The sequence below is a fragment of the Chiroxiphia lanceolata genome, chromosome 2 (assembly GCF_009829145.1).
Source record: "Chiroxiphia lanceolata isolate bChiLan1 chromosome 2, bChiLan1.pri, whole genome shotgun sequence".
In the NCBI taxonomy this organism is placed as follows: domain Eukaryota; kingdom Metazoa; phylum Chordata; class Aves; order Passeriformes; family Pipridae; genus Chiroxiphia; species Chiroxiphia lanceolata.
The window spans coordinates 35,298,435-35,320,891 of record NC_045638.1 but is presented as its reverse complement, the minus strand read 5'-3'; the positions used below and the strand labels follow the sequence as shown (position 1 = coordinate 35,320,891).

The following is a 22,457-nucleotide window of genomic DNA, read 5'->3' as shown; positions in this document are numbered from 1 at the left end:
CAAGTTAGAAAGTGACACAGTTTGTCATTTCCCTTACCGCTTTTGAGCTTCCTTAAATTTCCTGATTTGCAGATGTTAACAATTTCACATATACTGATCATGCAACAAACTTCCTTCCTGTTATGTCAGATGTACTAAGCATTAATAGTCACAATATGTAAACTCATTTATACAGAAATACATAAATGCTCAATGGAATCATAGTATATGAATATGCTCATAGAAATACCACTTCTACAAATAAACGTATTTTCGTAAGTAATATCTTCTGGAAACAACAGCAGTGTTGTGTGACTAGTCTGTGTTTAAAGTGTTTGTAACATGGTCACTTATTTCTGTCAGGACCTTACTGCCTGTATATGTTGATTCTGGCCCCTGCACCAGCCCGGGTTCTCCTTTGAGGAAGATCAATCCTAAGCATGTATATACAAATAGCAAAGAAAGTTCTGTCTTGCTTATTTGTAGGCAAAGAAATGGTAAGGAAAATGCCAGATCCAAATTGCTGAACTTTCTCTGAACTGCTGAACTGCTTGATTATGGGTTATTTTTATTTGGTTCATCCTAGGCTACAATATCATGAGTTAGGTCCAAAAGAGTCTGACTACAGAAATTAAAAGAAAATATCCAAAGCATTTACTGAATAATGTGATGTCAAGTTTGCCAAAGACTTTACAGTCATATAAATATGAGAGTCTAGGCCACATTGTTTTGCTTTAACTTCCAGCAACTTTAGATGTGGCTCTGGGTCATGCTGAGAGTTAGCCACTTCCCTATTTGTTTTACATGAGATTTGATATCAGTTATGCAATCTTCATGCAATAGATTCTTTTTACTTCTTGCTGTTCTCAGATACTCTCAGATGCAAGAGTGATTTGAGTTAACCCTTCTACTCCCAACACAGGCACAATAACAGGAAGGTGAAGAATTCCCTAGGCTTTTTAGGAGTGAGGCAAGGTCCTTAGTAGTTAGTCTGTTACAGAAAGAACTGTTCTTAACCCTGCTATCCTTGAACCAAAACTGTAGGGGGTGTTTGTTTTTTTTTGCTAGAGTGTGTGCTCAGATCCACCAAAAGCAAACTACTTCACAGACTTTTCAAATTTTAAATGTCTTTGCTTTTCAGTCCACACTGCTCAGTCTTGCTCATGTTTACCCAGTGATTCCCATCCGAAGGGCATGTTAATATTATTTCTATTTTCTATTTTTCTATTTAAGGTTATGGATGAAAAAAACTAGGTAAGTGAAATGAGTAGCACTTTAGGCAGACCACACGTGAGGCAGAGCTGAGCTGCAAAATTTTGTCTCTAAAATCACATTGACTCAGTTCTTGCCACCTATTCAGTACCTTAGGAACAGGACAGGCGTGTTTCAAATCTTCTACTCATTAAAGGATTTAATTTACTTATTTTGTGTAGCCTAAAAAGAACACAGTACATGTGTAGTCACACTTCAGTGTGGTCTGAAATGACCTCTTCATCAATGCTCTACTTGGGTACCACCTCAGTGACTGCCACCACCTTCAGTAATTTTCTGAAGTACCATCCTTCTGTTACACATATATTTGTGATGTAAATGTGTCTGTATGACTGAAAGGATTTGCATGCTGTTGTGGTGGCATGTTTGGTGAAGTTCTAGGTAACATGAGGGTAATATTACAGTATCATCTGACTAGTACCTTCAGGCTGCCCAAACAGTGGCTGAGTTAGTATTAACTGATCCATTTCTAAGCCATATGAGGAGCAGCTGAGGGAGCCAAAGTTGTTTAACCTGGAGTAGAGGAAGCTTAGAGATCTTATTGCTCTCTACAACTACTTGAAAGGAAGTTATAGCAAGGTGGGGGTCAGCCTCTTCTCCTAGGCAACTACAGGACAGAGGACATAGCCTCAAGCTGCACCAGGGAAGGTTCAGGTTGGACAAGAGGAAGAATTTCTTCAACTGCAAGGGTTGTCAAGTATTGGAATGGGCTACCCAGGGAAGTGGTGAAATCACTATCCCTGAAAATGTTCAAGAAATGACTGGATGTAGCACTTAGTGCCATGGTTTACTTGACAAGGTGGTGTTTGGCCAAGGGTTGGACTATGTGATCTTGGAGGTCTTCTTCAATCTTAATCATTCTGTGATTCTCTGATTTTGAACTCTAGCCTGGATTAATTCGTCAGGGTTCTGTGTGCACTGATACCCACTCTTTCCTTCTCAGCATTTGGCTACCTGTTCTCTCCCTTATGGGGTGGTGTGAATGGGCCCTGGTCAGGGAGGGCACAGCCCTGCTGGGCTCATGGCTGCCCTCAGGTCCTGGCTCTGACCCTCCTGGGTACCAGCTTCCTTTGGGACATATGAAGTCTTTTGTTTTCTCCTTTAATAGGTCTCACCTTCTTCTGGGAAGAGTCATTTCAGGAGGATGTGAACTGCCACAGTCTACGGCCTGGTGCTTATGATGAACCAGAAATTATTTGGGTTTTGTTTAATATGCTGTTCTGTGTTTTATTCTAGTTCAGTATTGTCAATATGAGTGGTTGAAACTCACACTAGAATAGTTTTTTGGGGACAGACACCTCTCCAGTTCTCCAACACAGCCCCTTTGAACACCAGAGGTCTTGGTCCACCAGCATAGAGTGGTCTGCTGGGATCTCTTGCAGGTGGCGCTCCATGCTACTGATGTAGATGTTGCTACCCAATTCATGAATAGCTTGTCATGAGTGAAAGACACAACTTTTCCTCTACATGGTCTGAAAAATCTGTTAATAATAATGTCTCAGTTTAGCATTAGCATTTGCAACCTTCAGAGAAGTCTGAGAAAAACACCAGGGTAACAAAATCTTCAGAAATGTTACCAACCTTTCATAAGAAAGCAGTAGATGGAAGAATTGTGTGCACATCCTTCAGGAAGTTGCCAAATGTTGTGTGAAGCTGTTTTATGAGAAACAAGGGCTGCTGTAAAACACAAAGTTCTAGGAAATGTACATAATTTTTCAAAACAGTGGGATGTTTTATATTTATATAAAATATTTTTTGAATTATTTGTAAAATAATTTAAAAATAATTTTTTTAAAGTTTTTCCTCTTCCAGACAATGTAAATTCAAGTGAGCAAATGTTTTCAAGGTTTCTTTTGACTATTCCTTCAACTTGTCTGTGTCTGTCTGGACTGCAGCCCTCATCCTGAGCAAATCAGCTGGTCACTCCAATTTGGTGTTATGTGCAAACATGATAGCAATCCATCACCTCCTCCAAGTCACTGATAAAGGCATTAAACTGGATAGGCCCCAGGACAGACCCCTGTGGTAACCCACTTTTTACAGGCATTTACCCTTGATGAAATCATACTGACTATTCCCAGAGACCATCTACTTAATGTGACAGAAATGTGCTCCAGGAGGACTCAAGCCATGAGTTTTCCAGGTTTATAGGAGTGCAGTTCTCTGGACTGAACTTTTGGCCTTTTGAACGTGGGTGTAGCACCTTTCCAAAATCATTTAAATATGTTATCCTTCCTAGGAGAAAACAGGAAACAAATGAGGAGTTTGTTTAGGTTCTATTTAAGAAGTTCATAATGCCTGAGTGTCTCGATACTGTCTTTATTGTACTTTACTATTCCCTTCCTTACAGAGAGCCAATGAATGGTCGTTCATAGCTCATGACTAGGTTTTGGTGGACTGGAGTCAAACTATGCCACACTCTGGCAATTTTGCCCATGAGGAAAGACATTGAGAAAGGTTATATAAACTAGTGCAGTCTATTACAAACCCACCACTCTTTTAGCAAGTTATTGTGGGCATTTCAAGTCTGACCGTTGCTTCATACTGAGAAAGACAAAGCTGGTTTACAAGTGTGTCCAGCAGGAATTCAGCCTCTTTAAGGAATTTGCTTTGTTGTTCTGATCTGCTGCAAAAAGCTTCTCAGGCAAGTCTTTGACCAAAAGGTAATCATTAACTGTGTCAAAGGCAGTAGGTGTGCCAAGAGCTGTTTGCCTTCAGCTAGACTATAAGCTGGAGAGAGTGCAGTCCTGGCTGCGCTGGTAACTGGAAGGCTCCCCAGCACTGGAACATGTCCAGAAACAACTGTTCTCAGCATTAGTTTGGCCAGGATTTGCAAGTAATGTCCTGAACAACTCCTGGGTATAGTCCAGAGGTTAGCTCAGGCCAGGGCTAATTTCTAAAGGTAGTTTGTAAGTGTCCACCTTATTTAGAGGTTTAATAAAATGTATCTAGACTCTTACATGGCAATTGGCTTCTGTGCAAGAAAGTATTCCTGGGAGTGTTTAGTCTAATAATCAAATGTCTAGTATCATTATAAAAGCAGTCTAATAATCAAATAGCAAGGTTCAAATGTATAGTATAAAAATATAAGCCTTTGATTCTCAAAGCATTTATATATCAAAGCATAAAAATGATTGTCAGTGATTTCTCACCAATTGCTTTGCATTCACCGATAGCTTTGCAAATAGGACATTTTTTGAGTTGTTTTACCCCATTCCAGGAAGAGCATCCTGGTCCCGACCCTCAAAATCTGAATTTCGGAGAGTAAAAGAAGCACTAAGATATATGTTGTTAAAACTAGTGAGGCTACTCAGAGGATAAAGTTCTTGTGAATGAAAGTGCTCAAAGGTTAATTCATTTAAGGAGGCAAATTGCTGAGCATTTTCTCTTTACACCTTAAGAGATCCTTAGAAGTCATGGTGAGCTTCCATCATTACCTCCTCAGGTAGGAACAAGTAAATAGTTCACTGAGCAACCATCCAAACTGGAGAGTCAGACAATAAAGACTCTTTTGGTATGGCTCCAGATCAAGGCTGAGCCTTGTATGGAATTAGACTTTAACTGAAATTGGAAGTTTTGCCTGTGCTCTACTATTACCTGCTCAGATTCTGAGTTCTTTGCTGGGATATGCTTCTTTCTCCAATAAGAAAACCCAGAAATCAAATATACCTGTAAAATAGAGTTTATTGCTGTGCTTCTGATCTCTCTCAAGGGTATCAGGAGACACCCCAGGAAGTGAAAATATCTACTTCTTGTCTTCCATGCTGACCTTGTGATCTCTATTGACTACTTAGCTCTTACAAGGGCTTATGTTGCCTGCCCATTGCTACTCTTCATAGGGGATGTAGAAATTAGATTTTCAACAGATGCCAATAGTATGTTATTCCAACACAAATGTTACCTATATTCTTTACTTCTACAAAAGCAGTGATATGGACCCAGAGCATCACATGTGAAGGCACTATCATGATAAAGACATGGCTATGCCTTCTCCAGTATCTTCCTGCACAATTAAATCAAATGTTGAATTTTGTGTCCCGTTTGTAATACAAACAGATTAAATACTAGGCAGTTTTACCTCTTTAAAAAGAAAAATCTTGATCCTTAGAAAAGTAACAGTGTGAGGAAGGCTCTGTACAAAATAAGAAGGCATTTCTCTAGAAGTTGAAGCCCTTTCAAAAGAAGGAAAACAGGAAAGCATGTGAATTCTGACAGGATAAATACAAAACCACAGTAAGTAAGGCCAAGAAAGTTTTTTTATGGAACAAAAGGAATAAAAGAAATCTAATAATAAATCATTTCCCCTATAAGGAAGTTTGTCAGAAACTGTCCAGTTGTATTTCAAATATATTGAAGGATGGAGATTTCACAGCCTCTTCAGACACTTGTTCCAGAGACCACCCAACTCTCACCTGTAAATCATTCTTTTTTCTTATATCAAATTCAGCTTTCTCTTGCTGCAACTTTTGACTGTTCCCTCTCATCCTCACACCGTGCAACTCCCAGACAAGCCTGTTATATCTTCTCTACACACAGTGAAAGGCAGTGTTAGACCCCTTAGCTTCTCTTCTCCAGGCTGAAAAATCCCTGTTCCTTCAAACACCCATAATCACCCTGGTGCCCTACTGCTGAACTTACACAGCTTGTCACTGTCATTCATGTTCTAGAGGGGTGAAATCTAGTGCTAAACACTATGCATTCATTGATCCTTGAGAAGCATCACTCATCACCAGTCACTGCATTCAACAACAGCATGGGCTGTTTTCACAACACCTTGTCCTGACCCTGTGTCTCTGAATACCTCATGTTTGGCCCAAAAGTTAAGCTCTCAAATTGAACAAAAGAAAACAGAGATTAACTGAGTCATGCACTCAATATTAAAATAATAAGGTAGTAAAAAGGTGGCTGATCTCTTAATTTGTAACACACTTAAGATCTAGGAATAGTTAGGGTTTTAGACATATTCCTGTTCCTTGAGAATCCCATTGATTGCAGGCCACTGCTCAGTGTCTCAGTTTGTGTTCGCATTTTTCCTGTTGCCCATAATTTAAGAGCTCCCAGGAAACTTCAGGTGTGAATTGGGCTGTTTTTGACAGTAGAACAATGGCATTCAGGCACCAGAATTTTTTTTAAATTTTATTCTTAATGCTTTTAATATGAGATAAATCAATTATTTTTCATATTCACAAAATGGAAGATATCCAATAAGGACAACTTACTCAAACAATTAAAGTTAGCCAAAATTAAAAGCAAATACAATGGCATTTAAAAAGGTTGCATGTGAAGTATCATTCTCTCATGGCTGCATCACTGTTTTCTACAAGAAAAAAAAAGTGAAGAAAGCCTATATATATTATTCCAGACTTTCTATAGGACTATACAGTTGCCTAAGAAATGCAATTTTAGACTCTTCTTTTTCTTGGTTATCTTACTATGTCAGCAACTACTATTATGTCTTCATTTGCAGATGTTGTTGACCGAATTTTGCTCTCCATCAGCTGAAAGGAAAATAAAAACTTCCATCAGTTTTATGAATATGTGTATTTATATATATGATTAAGTTAGCCTATACAATTCTGAGAGTATTTCAACTGTTTTTGCATATTGCTATAAAGTATTTCACATCTTTGTTTCTTAGGTGAAAAGCTCTCCTTAGCTGGTCATAACATTGAAATTTCAGCAACTTTGTAATGCTGACACATGGGTGTTTTGCGGGTCTGGACGTGGGTGGGAGAACACGCTTTTCTATAATGCACCATGTAGATTATCAATCTCAAACAAATTCGCTCTCCTCAACAACCTGAAAGGAGTAGTGGAGTGGTGGCTGATCTTTTCTTCCAAGTAAAAAGTAACAAGAGATACGACAAGAGCAAATGGCCATAAATTCTGGCAGGGCAGGTTTTCACTGGATATTAGGAAAAAATTCTTCACTGAAAAGAGTTGCCAGGCATTGAAACAGGCTGCCCAGAGTATTGGTGGAGTCATCCTCCCTGGAGATATTCAAAAGACATGTAGATAGATTCTGGGGACATGGTTTAGTGGTGGGCTTGGCAACGTTGGGATAACATTGGACTTGATGATCTTAAAGGTCTTTTCCAATCTAAATGATTGTATGAATGTAATCATACAATTAACTAGTTAATTTAGCTAAATTAACTAATTTAAATGGATAAACTTCACTAAGGTGTGAAAGTAGATAGGTACCCATGGCCTGAAGTTTAGCTAATCGAACAGAGCATGAGTAACATGATAAAATAGTGGAAAAAAAAAGGTGCAAATGAACAGTTGGTCAGTGTGCTGGTGTGGTCAAATGCTGTGTATGACCACCACAGTCTACTGTTTCCTTATGAAACCCTATTTTGAACTGTTTTCTTCATTACCTTGCTTTCTATCCTGCATGTGTAACTTGCTAGTGTTAAGTAAGAGAGATTCAAGGTGACGGCTGGTGACCTGGGGGCTGAACACAGGGCTCAGACACAGCCACTGGATGTGAGGAACTTGCAAATGTATGGTGCTTGTAAATGAAGAGAGTGAGAGTGTATGCTCATCTCACTGGCAAACTTCAGCCTTGCTCAGCTGGAGAGTAGCAGGAGGACTGTGACGTCTGGGCCCCTATTTATGAGACTGCCTGTGACGTTGACGTGATGTTGGTAGAGCCACCTGTGCTGGTCTTTGTGGCTGCATCACTCTGCTCTGTCGTGTCTTTGTACATGTTTGTGCCTCGTGTTGGGAAAACACACAGCTCTTCCTGCTACCTGAATCTACCAGTGGAAACGTCAGTCTCTGCACCTGTGAGACTGGAATGGGAGAAACCCCATGGTTCTGGAAGAGCACAACATTTAACTTCCCTTAACAAACTTGTCTGCTGATTTTCTCTTGTACTTCTTCAGAATATGGCAAAAAGAAGAGTTATACTCTGTAATAAGTCCCTTACAATTTAAAAATTCATCCAGTAGAATTTTGAATGTATTTCACACATTAAATATAAAAATAGAAAGAGAGAACATACCTCTGGATTTGTATCAGGCAGTCCAAATAAAGCAGGTTTTGGCCCTGGGATATGTGGAAATGCTGCTTTCCAACAGCCAGTCCTGGAAATCAAAGAGTATTGAATACAAAAGTGAAATAACCGTAATATGACAAAACCATTGAACCTTTTAACTTTAGTGAGTTCTTATCTTCCTCTTCTGTTTTAGAAATGAACTGAAAAATATACATAATCTCAGCAGAGAATGAACACATATCAAGAATACACTAATAATTTGGACAGTAAAAGATTCATTCTTGGTTAAAGATCTGCTAGTAGTTAATTTCTTCTTTGAAAATGAGAAAGAATTTGTCCCACTATTTAAGTCACTACAAACAGCGAAAAGTGGGTGTAAAAATTTTAACAAATTGGGAAAGCAGTATCTTCTCTGAATTACTGTATATTTCTATGCAGAGTCCATCATACCACAGAATATCCTTTTTTCTTCACTTAAGTAGTTTATTTCAAGAGACAGTCTGCTTAGCTTATGTGCTTTCAGACACATTGAGTGTGCTATGACAATTCTAGTAAACAGTGCGAAATCTTTCCTGGTAAGTAAAATCAACCTGTGTTTGCAACAAATTCATTAGTTCAAGAAATCAAAAAACCTATGGTATAGGCAGTCTGCATTGCAAATATTCAGAGCAGATGTAATGTTAATATAAATAATTGCATACAATTGCTCTCCTTGCCACATGGACAAAATATGCCCTGGAAAAAGTTGTGTGGATCAGCTAGGGAGAGACTTTGGGTATTACCATCATAGCACTTGCACTACTATTATTCATTTGAATCAATTTCTATTACAGTGGGAATGAAAACTAGTTTACCTATACTACAGAGACATCTCTACCTCATTTGTTTAAGAACTTCAGATGTTCCACACGCCCACATAAAATAAAATAAACCCATAAATTAAGTTTACCTTTTGAAGAACAAAATTGCAATGATTGCCACTAATGGTGTTACAAATGCTATAACAAGTAAAATCCGCACTGAAGAAGAAATAATTTCCTCATTTCCTGAAGGAGAAACAGTCATAAATTATTATTATTAATAAAGAAGAATAGATCATAGAATCACAGAATAGTTTGGATTGGAAGTGACCTTTAGAGATCATCTAGTTCCAACTTCCCTGCCATGAGCAGGGACACCTTTCACTATAACAAGTTACTTAGAGACCCACCCTGTCCTCGAGCACTTCCACATCTTCTCTGGGCAACCTTCTCCAGTGCCTCATCACCCTCATAGTGAAGAATTTCTTCCTAATATCTAACCTAAATCTACCCTCTTTCAGTTTGAAGCCCCTCCCCCTTGAGCTATTGTTACATGTCCTTGCACAAAGTCCCTCCTCAGCTTTCTTGTAGGCCCTTTAGGTACTGGAAGGCTGCAACGAGGTCTCCCTGGAGCCTTCTGTTTTCCAGGCTCTCTCAAACTGTGAAAGATGCTCCAGCCCTCTGATCCTTCTTGTGACCATCCTCTAGACTCACTTCAACAAGTTCACGTACTTTTTATACTGAGGTCAGATGCATCCAGAGCTGGATGCAGCACTCCAGATGGGGTCTCATGAGAGCAGAGTAGAGGGGCAGAATCCCCTCCCCTGACCACACTGCTGGCCACACTGCTTTTGACGGCCACACTGCTTTTGATGTAGCCCAGGATATGACTGGCTTTTTGGGTTGCAAGTGCACATTGCTGGCTCACATCTGGCTTTTCCCCCACCAGCATCCCAAAGTCCTTCTCAGCAGGGCTGCTGTCAATTCCTCCATCCCCCAGTCTGTATTGATACCAGGGGTTGCCCCAACCCAGGTGCAGTACTTTATACTTGGTCTTGTTGAATTTCTTGTTAAACATGTACTGTGGTGACTTATTGGTGAATATCAGTCTGAAAGGTTTGGCTTGGTATAAAAATGAACTCTGTAATTTAACATATAGCAGAAATGTCTGCTGGGAGGGATTAACATTGAGCCTGTTTGTCCATCCCCTGCAGTAAGCAGGTATGCATTTCAGCTCCCTGTAAATTTTTTATATTATTTCCTATGTTAGAATGTTAAGAGATCTGTTAAGTCTCTTCCTACTCCTCTCTGTAGTGTAGATTGAAGCAAAATTTTAGCCAGTCCTTTCTATATCTATGTGTCTGCAGGTGCACAGCAATGTGTGAGGTAGACAGGATATCACTGGGGGAAGAGTAGCCCAGGACATGGATTTGTTCTTACCAAACTCAAGAGGTGCACTCCATTCCCCCCAGGCTGGGTTCACAAGGCAGGCACTGCCAGCTGTTCTCATTTTCAAGAGATATTTCTTTCTTGTGTTGGATCTTGGAAATGTGTGACTATTTCCCCCTTCCTAAAAACAAAGCAAAACTGAATTGCTTTTCTTTGTTCCATGCCTAGGTATTGAAAATATGCACTTGCCATTTACCAGTGAAACTCTTAAGAGACTATGAAAGCATTGTATGTTAAAGTAGACTGTTGTTCCAGAGCAAAAAATAAATGTATTCATGTTTATTATGTATATATGTATGCAACTATGTATCTCAAAAACAACCTGACACTCACTAAACTTTTTACATTTAGAACCTTTTTATCTTTTACACTGTAAAAGTATATCCTGTGGGTTCTTATGATATAGTTTGATTTATTGATAATTTCCCTGAGCACAAAGACAGAGGCAGAAAAACATCTTGAACTGTGTTCTTTCAATACTACCATTCATGCTACCATTGAGTGATTTGAGGAATAAGCTGCTGCATTGTACCTCAGCTGCCTTGGTCTTTGCATTATGACTTTTCAGGAAAAGCATAACTTTCCTGCCAAACCTGTAAGTAAGAAGAAGACTGCAATACTTAGTGTTACTACAGTTTACTGAAACACTCTTGCTCTTGGAGGCTCTCAGCATAGAGGTGGGATGTTAAAGCTACACTGATTAGCAGGAGGTTCAACATACTTGCAGACACCCTCCACCCAAAGGGCTTTTGTGGTCTATGCTTTTCATAAACAAAATGAAATTCTTAGGAGCTGTTTTCTGTTTTCTCCTCTGTGATGTGTAACTTCAAACTCTGTTCCAAATATTTGAGAGGGAGAGTAGACAAAATAATGTAAAATAGAAATTTTTTAAAAAATACTTACAGAAAAACAATGAAGTTCTGCCCTTGAATGTATAATAAATGATGTACATCATGATGATTTAGCAGTTTGACACATTCACAAAAGCTATAAATAAGGATCCCATAAAGCATAGGGCACTGAACACATACTGATTTAAAAGCGTTTGCATACTATTTACTTTTCACAGATGATGAAACAAATATATATTACCGATTAATAGAACAAGCAGATTCACTTGTTTAAAAGCATATTTGGGCTTTCCTTCAGGATTATCCTGTAAATTTAGAAAAAAAGGAAAAACATTTTCATTGCTTATTGTGTTTTGATAATAAGTAAATTTATCTACTGTCCTGTTTTTCTGCATTCTCTTTCTTGTCTACTTGACAATTTGTTCAGAAGAACTAGTAATTTATCCAACATTTAGAATCTAATATCTAACTAATCTACAATGCCAAGTTTATATAGTAACTAATTCTGCTATGAGAAAAATGTTTGTTTTCCTTGCCATTGCAGTTGAGATACAAATCTTGTTTCAGATTGGTGATTAAACTCCAACACAAGCAAATCAGACCTGAATGAAAACTGTAACCTTATTCTTACACACACCAGGAAAAAAAGAAGATAAAAATCTGTGAAATAAACTTTTAAGTTTGCATCTAATTTTTTAATTATACAATAAATGTTACTATATGGAATTGCAAATACTATGTAAATATTGTTTTCTTTTCTTTTGGATGAAAATATTTGGAAACTGACATGGATTCACAGTTATTTTAGGCTGCCCTCCAACTACATTTTTGACAAGTAGAATAGAATATGCTCATTTTTTCTGAATAGCCATAATAACTAGCATGTAATGTGGTGACCACACATAACAAATGCCTGCAGACTATATAATCTCCATTAGACTACCAGAGTTATGTATTTTTGTAATTATTTTGAAATACTCCATTTTAAAACAAAACTAAATTTATCCAGACTTGTTTTTTGAAATAATTGCATGCATGCTCATGTGGCATCTGAACATGAGGCTGTTCAGCCTGGAGATGAGAAGGCTCCAGGGAGACCTTACAGTGCCTTCCAGTACCTAAAGGGTCCCTCAGGAAGGCTGGAGAAGACTTTTCACAAGGTATGTAGTGATAGCACATGGAGGTTTGGCCTTAAGCTGAAGGACCGTAGGTTTAGATTAGATATTAGGAAGCAAGTATTTACTGTGAGGGTGGTGAGGCACTGGAACATGTTGCCCAAAGAAGTTGTGGATGCCCCATGCCTGGAAGTTTTCAAGGCCAGGCTGCATGGAGCTCTGAGCAACCTGGTCTAGTGGAAGATGCCTCTGCCCATGGCAGGGGTTTGGAATTAGATGATATTTAATGTCCCTTCCAACCTAAACTATTCTAAGATTTTATAAGGCAAGCTGCTGTCCATGGCAGTTTCTAGTACTTGCAAACAAGCTACCTTGTGCACAGGGATCAGTCTAGGCAAAAGTATAACAAAATGCAGTTCCAGAAGGACAATTGGTCTTTTGCAAACTTTAGAAGAGAGGCACCACAATTAAAAAAATAGAGAAAATGTGTATGATAGTTAAAAAGAACTCCTACAGGGAATGATGCCACTGATCAACAGACCTGACCTGATGGAGGTCTATTGCTTACCAGGGGTCAGGATCCAGGATGCTGCACAAGGACAGCCAGACTTGTCTAGCTATTGAACCTCTTGCTGCAGTTCTGTGTGGACACCAATGATAGGCCTAGGGGTAATCTGAAAGTTTTCAAGGGTGACTGTAGATCACTGGGGGGATGGTGAAGAGCAGAAAGTCCAGATGGTGTCTCCTCAGTCCTTCCAGTGAGACGAAAAGGCTTGAGCAGAATTGCAGTTATCCAGCAAGTCAACACCTGGCTGAGTAACTGGTGTTATAGGCAGGGTTTTGTCTTCTACAACCTTGGGACTCTTTTTGAGAAACAGGGGCTACTGAGCAGGCATGGGATACATCTCACCAAGGGGGGTGATAGTGTCCTTGAAAACAGGCTTGGTAACCTGGTCCTTCTGCTGTGTATAAAGGAGTGCCTTGCATGCATAGAGCTCTGTCTTGAATGATGAACCAGTAAGATAACTTGTGAGTAGGCAACAGAGCATGGACCAGCACAGATGTTAATGTAGTAGGTGTTTGTTTCACATCTCCCAATCAAGAAAGGAAGCAGATTGGACCCTCTTCAGGCAGCTTGAGAAAAATACAGCCATAGGCCTTGGTACTCAAGGGAAAGCATTGCAACTGGCAGAGGTCAGTTCTATCCTGCCACCTGGACCACACATACAGCCACATGGTTTTTGAACACTTCCAGGCACGGTGAGTCCATCACTTCCCTGCTCAAATGCCTGACCACCCTTTCAGTGAAGAAATTTTCCTAATATCCAGTCTAAGCCTCCTCTAGTGCAACTTGAGGCCATTTCCTCTTGTCCTATTACTTGTTCCTTGGGAAAAAAGATCAACCCCACTACAACATCTTTACAGGCAGGTGTAGAAGGCATTAAAGTGTTCCTCCTGAGCCTCCTTTTCTCCAGGCTAAACAACCCCAGTTCCCTCAGCTACTCCTCATAAGACCTGTGATTCAGGCTCTTTACCAGCTTCATTGCCCTACTCTGGGCACACTTGAATGGTCCATTTTGGTGTGCAGAAAATCAATCAAGTGTGCCAGGTGAGCATTGCAGGACATGAAGCTTGAGTTTGAGCTCAGAGACAAAAAAAAATTATACAAAAGGTAGAAGAATGGATTTGGGAGGAATACAAAGATATCATCCGCGTATATAGAAATAGAGTCAAGAAAGAAAAAGCTCAACTGGAGTTAAGGGTAGTGAGGAAGGTGAACACAAGAAAGTTTTTTATGAGTTCATTGACAATAAGAAAGGTTAAGAAGAAAGCAGGCCTGTTGCTTACAGAGTTGGAGGAAACTAGTTACAAAGGATGCGGGGGAGGTATTTAGTGCCTTTTTAGTTCAGTTCACTGGTGAGGTTTGCCTTTGGGTTTCCCAGATATCCTGATCTATAAAGACTTTAAAAAACCCCCCATACCTGAAGAAGAAACATTTTTTCAGACATGAAAAAATACGATTGAAATGATATTACTCATGGAGTTATCTTTTTTTTGTGTGCGTTTGCTCCCAATGCAAATAACTTCAATTGTGAAAAGTAAAGTTTAAAGGCCGACTGTAGTACAACATTTATTGGTCATAGTGTATTGGTAAAGAAATACAAGTTTAGACCAGGAAGTGGTAAAGCAATAAATTTTGCAGAAGAATTTTTTATAGATAAATCCTCCAAAGACATGATTATAGCTCCACCTTACAGTCTCAAGGGAGCCTATGCTGCTCAATTGCTGGAGTAATTGTTGGACCTTGACATAATTAATAAAGTGAAAACTGCTACTTATTATTAAAAAAAGCTCGTAAGTTCAGACAAGGTGTGAAATTCAATATTCTTTATAAAATGAATATAAGTCATATTAAAAAGATGTTAAAAAGTGTGTATTGCTTTTTTGCAATTGCCTTTTATTCCAGTGCCACATGGAGTTTTCAATAAGGTTTCTTTGTTGCAATAGCCAAGTAATTCATAGGAATATTGCTGTTTCATAGAAGTTAGTTGGGCTTGCAAGAAAACTCACCATGAAATAGCAAGATCAATCCAGACTAAGAAATTCCAAATTTCAGAAATCTAGGGAAGGCCTTCAATGAGCCACTAAGTGACCAAATCTGGCAGTAGTTCAGGAAGGTTTTTCCTCTGTAGTCACTATCTGCCACCCTGTGGTCTTTTGCCGCAATTATGCCAGTTACAGCTGTTTACATCTACTCTATCAGTGGAACACAGCAAGCTCATTCCTTCCCTATTGTTGCAAAAAGACTTATAAGGTCAAGGTCTTGAATTTCTGTAGCTTATATCATTCCCCCAGTAACCTGTGCTTAATCACACTGCCTTTCTACTTTCTCTCACATTTATTTTCCTTTTATTTAGGATTATGAATCTTCAACAAGTGTGATGCTTGTGTCTGGGTAAGCTATTTGCATTTCATATATAGAGAAATTCACCTCCATCAACTCAAACTTGTTAAGTGAATGTATATTTCTCTTTTCACTATTTAAAGCCCAGCTCTGTCCTTTCACAGCTATGCAGTCATTACTGGAATGACTCCAATCCAGGGCAATTCCAACAGGTTTTACTGAAAGAAGTGCTTTTTCTGTGTTGTCACAGATAAAGCTGTGATATGTTCAAATCTTGATTAACCAGCTTTCTCCTCTGGGACTGTCCCTGTTACCTAGTATATCTCCAGCAATATCTCACTCAAGAGAGCAGGAATAAAAAAAAGAATAAAAAAAAGAATAAAAAGTGGCAGTATCGCATAACAGGATCCCTGAGAGGCACAGCCACCAAGGAATATGGTGCTGCGTGTGAGGAAGACTGCACCATACAAGAGAGACTGATTTTCTTTTCACCCATGTGTGCTGGTAAATGCAAACATATGAATTAACGTTAAACATAGGTGAAGAAATTCCTCTTACCTTATACTTTATGTTGATTTCATATTTAAAACACTTGTCTTTGTTAGAGTGACTTATTTGGGGTCGTTGCCATTGAATTATGCAATCATTTTTATTTTCATCACAGTTGACAGTGATATTTGATGGAGGCATGAGCTTTTCTGAAATGACACAACCAAGAATCCAAATAATTAAAATCGCTTGACCCCTTTTTGCTTTGATGAGAGTAAAATTGCAAGTAACACCTGTATGAAGAAAGATACTCATTTGTATCTATTTTTCTTAGGACTTGTTAGAAATAGTTGGAAGACCAATGTTTTCTAAATCATGCCCACAGGATCAGAAAAAAAAAAAAAGAGATTAAGCCAGGGAAGATGATATAGGAGCATGCAAAGATACAAACCTCTTTCATTTTCTAGATGAATAAAGTAGAGTACTGTCTTTTTTCTAAAAGAATGTTTATAACTGCAGATGAGCTAGCTGCTGCTAACACAGAGTAAGTAAGAAATAAGACATTCAATACACTTTTTTTTCTTTAAGCCTCCTCACAACAATGCTTCTGTCACACGATGGTGTTGATTTCTTGATGTTGTGAACTATACAGTTTACTCCCCCCTTGCAAAAGAAATAGCCATACAAATTTAAGAAAGACACTTCAGTTTTAATAATTTAGGCAACTTTTTCATGTATCTCCTCCAGCTTCATAAGCAAAAATATGAGGATCTTTATATTTTGATCATTGCCAAGGACTTGATTATTGGAACAGCAAAAGACAGTCACTCACAGCAGAAAGGGTGACAAAAGGATGGTGCAGGAAAGCTTAATTTCAGCTAGATTACTACTTCACATCAATCTTTAGGGACAGGCCTGGCCTATTTGTGATGGGCTACTTCGTCAAAGAATAGTCTTGTTTCATCTGCTGTGGGTGACATTACATTTTGAAGACAATACCAAAACCAATGTGACAATGCCGATGAGACTTTACCACAGTAGAAGTAATTGCACAGGATACTTTCAAGTAGAGCACTACATGTGAAAGCTCTGTTGTATGTGTATTAATTAATTTAATCAGGGCTATGTTGCCACTCTATGTCATCCCCACTGGCAATGAAAAGCAGAAATCTGTGCTCAGATAAACTTTCTAAAAAGTCTCCTCTGTTGAAAAGCATTTGGCCATCACTGAAAGGACATCAGGGGAAAGTACAGTTTTTTAAGTCTCATGAACCTTCCTTGAGAAAAACCTAAAACCAATAAGGGTAGATTGCTAAAGAATCTGAGGCAGGTTGCAACTATGGAGTTTTCTTGCTTAATTTCCCTCATTGCTCTTTTGCTTGGGGAACAGCTTTTCCTGAAGATGCCACAGTCTATTACTTTCACCTCTAGGTGAGACAGGGTTCATGGTTCCTTCTCAGGGATAAATACTCTACTCTTCTCATGCAATATTGAAAACAAAGCCAAAATAAATTATTTACTTACCAGTTTTATACAGTTCAATGTACTCATCATAGAACTGGATCAGGGAGTCTTTGCTAGATCCATTAACCAGGAAGTAAGCTTTTTCAATCTCTATCCTCACGTTTTGGAATCTACATCCCATGTTTCTGCCATTTTCGTCTTTAATGTAAAGCTCACATTCCATCTCCCCATCATCTCTGTATAAAGCAAGGTATTTTCATTAAACACGGGTAGTGTGATGTGTTGAATGAGAATTCAGACTTCCCTGACTCAAGCAGACCTACTTACCTTGAGTTCTGCCAGTAGAGAAAATACTGTGTATCTGCTGGAGCACCCCTTCCTGCCTGCCAAGTGCAGTTCATGAGGCAAATGTTATAAATCACACAGGAGAAATTTTCAATGGCTGACCCATTCATGTTTGCAAAAAGAGGAGTATCTGTGATGAAGAAAACTAATGTGATTCTTCCAGTCTGGAGGATCATGGTACATGCTTAGCTGTGTTAGACACCTGCAAGTCCAGTTAGTTATTACTTGGGTTAGGAATGACATATTTCATTCTGGGTACTAACACTGAAGGATATTTTCACTGACAGACTCAATGAAGAATTTATTATGGATAAATCCTCCAAAGATATGATTATAGATGCAACAAAACAAATTGTGTGCTGATTTGTAAAGCTAGTGATCTCAGGAGCACTGCATAAACCTCACAGACGTACATTTGGTGGATACTATACTAAGGTCTAAAGATTGGTTATCTGTCTGCTGTATGCAAAGTTTAGGATTAATAGATGTCAGGCAGGTGGGTAAACAGCTGCAAAAAGAAAACATCAAAATGGGTCACATCAGTGTCATTCAACTCAAGTTACCCAGTGTATAAGTTTGCTGAGGGTATTAGTTCTTTGCTTTCGAGGATGTAGATTAGATACGAGGAAGAAAACCTTCACTGTGAGGGCAGTGAGGCACTGGAACAGGTTGTCCAGAGAACTTGTTGCACCATCCTTGGGAGTGTTCAAGGCCAGGTTGGTTGGGGCATTGAGCAACCTGGTCTAGTGGAAGGTGTCTCTGCCCATGGTGGGATTGGAACTAGATGATCTTCGAGGTCCTATCCAACCCAAAACATTCCATGATCATAATTCTATGATCTAGGAGCACTGTCTAACTTCTACAAATCCAGTATCAAATCCAGTAAAAAAATAAAAATTTTGTCTAGGACCTTTCTTAACAGGTAGCAGGTACTTTATTTGCAAAAAACCCCCCTCCATTCAACTTTGCTCCATATATTCCTCTGACACCTTTTTATATATTTGCCTAGGATATACTCTCCAGTCCCGGACTTCATAAAGTCTCAGTGAATACCTCAGCAAACAGAACAGATGGAAGGAAAAAGGTAGACCTACCTTCTATTTCAAAATGTCTTTATTTCATTTATCTTTCTGTCATAGTCTTCAGGTTCAGAGAAGATGGAAAGACTGTATTTTAAAGGGTTGTATAGCTACAAAAAGGGCTGTCTCCCTCCCTTGTGTTTGGGGAACTGTCTTAGCATCGGAAGTGTTGCAAAATACAATGTTCATCACTTCCCTCCTGATTCATAGCAAATTTATGTAAATGCTTAACTCATGATTGCATATAACACTAACAGGCAGTTAGCTTGTTAAATTTCCCTTTCTGTTTTACAGAGTATGCTGCTGCTTGGGAATCCAGTAAGTGCATAAAAATATTTTCTTTTATGTGTATTTCTCTCTAGCTTTAAGCAATACTGAGAAGTACAAAGCACCTCTCGATATAAGACATCTCTGGGGGATGGGGAGTGGGGGATGGGGGTTCCCCATGGAGGGCACCAGGGGCCCGGCAGCCCCAGCCCATCCCACCCCCAATCCAGATCAAGGGGACCCAGGGCAGCCCCAACCCCTGCAATCAGGCACCTCCTTTGGGACTGGGGTGGGTCATGGGCCTGCAGGTGTGCCTGGCTCGGTGGGGCCCATGGCTGGGTGGGGCAGGGCTGTGAGGAGCTGGAGACTGTCCCTTCTGTGATGTTGCTGATGGACCTGAGGGTCTGAGAGGGCGTCCTGGGCTCTGAGCAGGGAAGCTCCAGAAGACTGAGTGGCAATAGTCAGGTCTCTGTGGGCACTCAGGAAGATGACAATGCAAATTACAAAAGTTCTGTAAGTGGAAAAAGAGGATTTCAAATCTTGGGTATGAATTTGTGCTGGTTAAACCTTGACAGAAATTTTCAAACAATATATATCACTATCAAAAACTGTGATGTGGGTTTGCCCTCAGTCCATTTCTCCCAGTATGAAAAAGCCAAACCACAAACCACTAAAACAGACAGAAATTGCAGGTAGTAAGCATCCAAATGCAAATAGCTACTCAAGGCCCTGATGCTGAGGGTTTGTTACCTTCTCATGTCACAGCTGTGCATCTTCTAAAGAAGAAGGTTATTATAAACAATATAAAATGTCAAAAGTTCCCTTATACCCCAAAAGGCTTTGCTTCACAGAAGGCAATGTAATTTGCTAAATATGGAGATTTATAATCCATGTAAAGTAATTTTATTTCTTCACATGTTGAAATTGAAGCATCACTAGAAAACATGACATTTTCAAACAGCAAGTTATGTCAAGATTTTCCTCTTAAAAACAGGCAGATCCGTTCTGCTTGGAGTTAAAAATATAGGAGAGAGAACAACCCATGTACTTCTCTACCACTCCCATTTCTTGGCTACTATATTTGGAAAAATTCACCTGCTGCCCGGTACCCTTCCAGGATGCTCCAGGAAATGCTTTTTAAAAAATCCCCCCAGTCATTCCTATCCCACTGCTTCTTTATTGACATACGGAATGATATAACCAATTAAATAGTAGTTCATATATGTCAGCTATTCATACCTAACTGAGATAGAGATATTTCCAAGAGAGGAAGCTAAAGATAGTGCAGTGCTGACTTTCCTTGGGTACAAAAAGGCCTACTTTCTAGAGACCCAGAAATGAGTCTGATGAGTATTTCTGCTTCCTTGATTCCAACTAGAGTGTGAGATTGATGACTGAAGAGCTATAAGTGGGCAGTTGTTTTCCAGGTTCATTCTCTTACATTAATTGTGAGTATTAATTATACTGAGTTGTCACTGAGACCGGCCAACACCACATAGTGGATATCTGACCTGCTTTCTTCTCCACAGCTTATATATTATGAAGGGAACAAGTGTAGCAAAGCAAGTTCTGGTGGGTTCCTGGGGCTGGGTTTTGGTAGCGGGGCAGGGGGCTACAGGAGTGGCTTTTGTTAGAAGTTGTTAGAAACTTTCCCTGTCCAGTGGAGCGATTGCCAGCCGTCTCCAGGACGTGCTTCTTGCTGCTGGCCAAGGCCAAGACAATCAAGAGTGATAGTAATGCCTCTGTGATAACATATTTAAGAACAGAAAGTTGTTGCACAGAAAGAATTCCAGCCAGGGAAGAGCAAAGTGAGAACATGGGAATAACAAAATAGACACCAAGGTCAGTGCAGAAGGAGGGGCAGGAGGTGCTCCAGGTGCTGGAGCTGAGGCCCCTGCAGCCCGTGGTGCAGACCATGGTGGAGCAGCTGTGCCCCTGCAGCCCATGGAGGACCATTGGGGTGCAGAGACCCACCTGCAGCCCATGGAGGAGCCCGTGCTGGAGGAGGTGGATGCATGAAGGAGGCTGTGACCCTGTGGGAGGCCCAGGATAGAGCAGGGTCCTGCCAGAGACCTGCAGCCCGTGGAGAAGGAAGCCCATGCTGGAGCAGGTTTTTCTCAGGCAGGACTTGTGGCCCCTGTGAGGGACCCATGCGGGTACAGCTCATTCAAGAAGGACTGCACCCCAGAAACAACAACTGACTGTAACCCCATTCCTTATCCCCCTGCACCGCTGGGGGGGAGGAGGGAAAACATGCAAGGAAGAAGGGGTGGGGGGAAGGTGTTTTTAAGATTATTTCTCACTCTTTGGTTTTTATCCTGTTATTAATAAATTTAGTTAATATCCCCACTTTGATTCTGTTTTGCCCATGTAGGTAATCAATCACTGACCTCTCCCAGCTCTTATCTCAAGTCATGAATCCTTTGCTGTTTTTTTTTTCTCTCCTCTGTCTAGTTGCAGAGGGGAGTGAGAGAGTGGCTTTAGTGGGTACCTGGCATCTGGCCAGATTCAACCCACTGCACAAGTCTACTCATATTAGAAACTTTTTGACTTCAAAACTATTTTCAATCAAAAAAAAAAGGGGGGAAAAAGCACCTCCTCACATGTAGTACTAAAAGAGCAAGGAATGTGCTAATAGAGCCAGGCATGAATAAAAAATCAATCTGTTAAATGACATCGTATGATCGTGTTTGTGCATTTGATCATGTCTGCTAATGACTATTTTGTTGATTGAGGAGATGAACAACTCACTTCGAACATCCAGAACTTAAAAAACCCCCGTCATCCATAGAGATGAGAGAATCATGAGAGAATCAACAGAACCTGACCTGGTCTTTTGTGGTTTCAGAGGTAAAAGTCTAAGGCAATGGTGGCTTTATAAGGACCAATTCATTGACATTCACTCTCTTCGTGTGCTAGTAGAGAATAAAAATATGACAAAGTTTTTCTGAAGCACAGTTATGAAGCTAAGAGTGGGAATTAAGAGCAAATAGATGGATATTCTACCAAAAAGTAGATTTAGTCAAAGAAGCAACTCTTTTTGGTAAGAATCACTATGACTATCCCTATCACATTATAGATGTCAACAGAAAAGGTAATTGAAAGCTAAGACATCAGGTCTGGGCCTATGACAGTAATTCAGAGGAAAAAGCAGTCCATTGTCCAAAGTTTCAATGTACTTGCAGATTAAAGAAATTCCATGCTTATCCATGTGGATATTTTTTGAACACTTACTGTGCTGTAAAGACAGAAGAAAGGACTTCTGATCACAAAGAATGAAAAACCCTACAGTGTGCTGTGTTCTTCTCTTTGGAAGAAAGCACTCAGTTTTGTGTGGTGGTAACATTGCATTTTGTGTGCTCTCTCAGATTTTATATCTCTGCAACAAAATGAAGAAGACTGGGTTTTAAGAATTTGGGTACTTTGTTTTTAAACTGGA

General features: G+C 39.6%; 1 protein-coding gene across 1 annotated transcript in view; it reads right to left on the bottom strand.

The window, feature by feature from the left end:
- Positions 1–6,198: 6,198 nt before the first annotated feature.
- Positions 6,199–22,457, bottom strand: part of LOC116783367 (granulocyte-macrophage colony-stimulating factor receptor subunit alpha-like) — a 30,571-nt gene continuing 14,312 nt past the window's right edge. Inside the window, exons 7-14 of the mRNA XM_032680882.1 lie at positions 17,655–17,783; positions 17,388–17,563; positions 15,933–16,072; positions 11,621–11,659; positions 10,495–10,624; positions 9,204–9,300; positions 8,261–8,342; positions 6,199–6,749 (exon numbers count right to left, since the gene is read on the bottom strand). Of these exons, the coding sequence (XP_032536773.1) occupies positions 6,675–6,749; positions 8,261–8,342; positions 9,204–9,300; positions 10,495–10,624; positions 11,621–11,659; positions 15,933–16,072; positions 17,388–17,563; positions 17,655–17,783 (868 nt within the window). The 3' untranslated portion in view covers positions 6,199–6,674. The remainder of the gene's footprint in view (positions 6,750–8,260; positions 8,343–9,203; positions 9,301–10,494; positions 10,625–11,620; positions 11,660–15,932; positions 16,073–17,387; positions 17,564–17,654; positions 17,784–22,457) is intronic.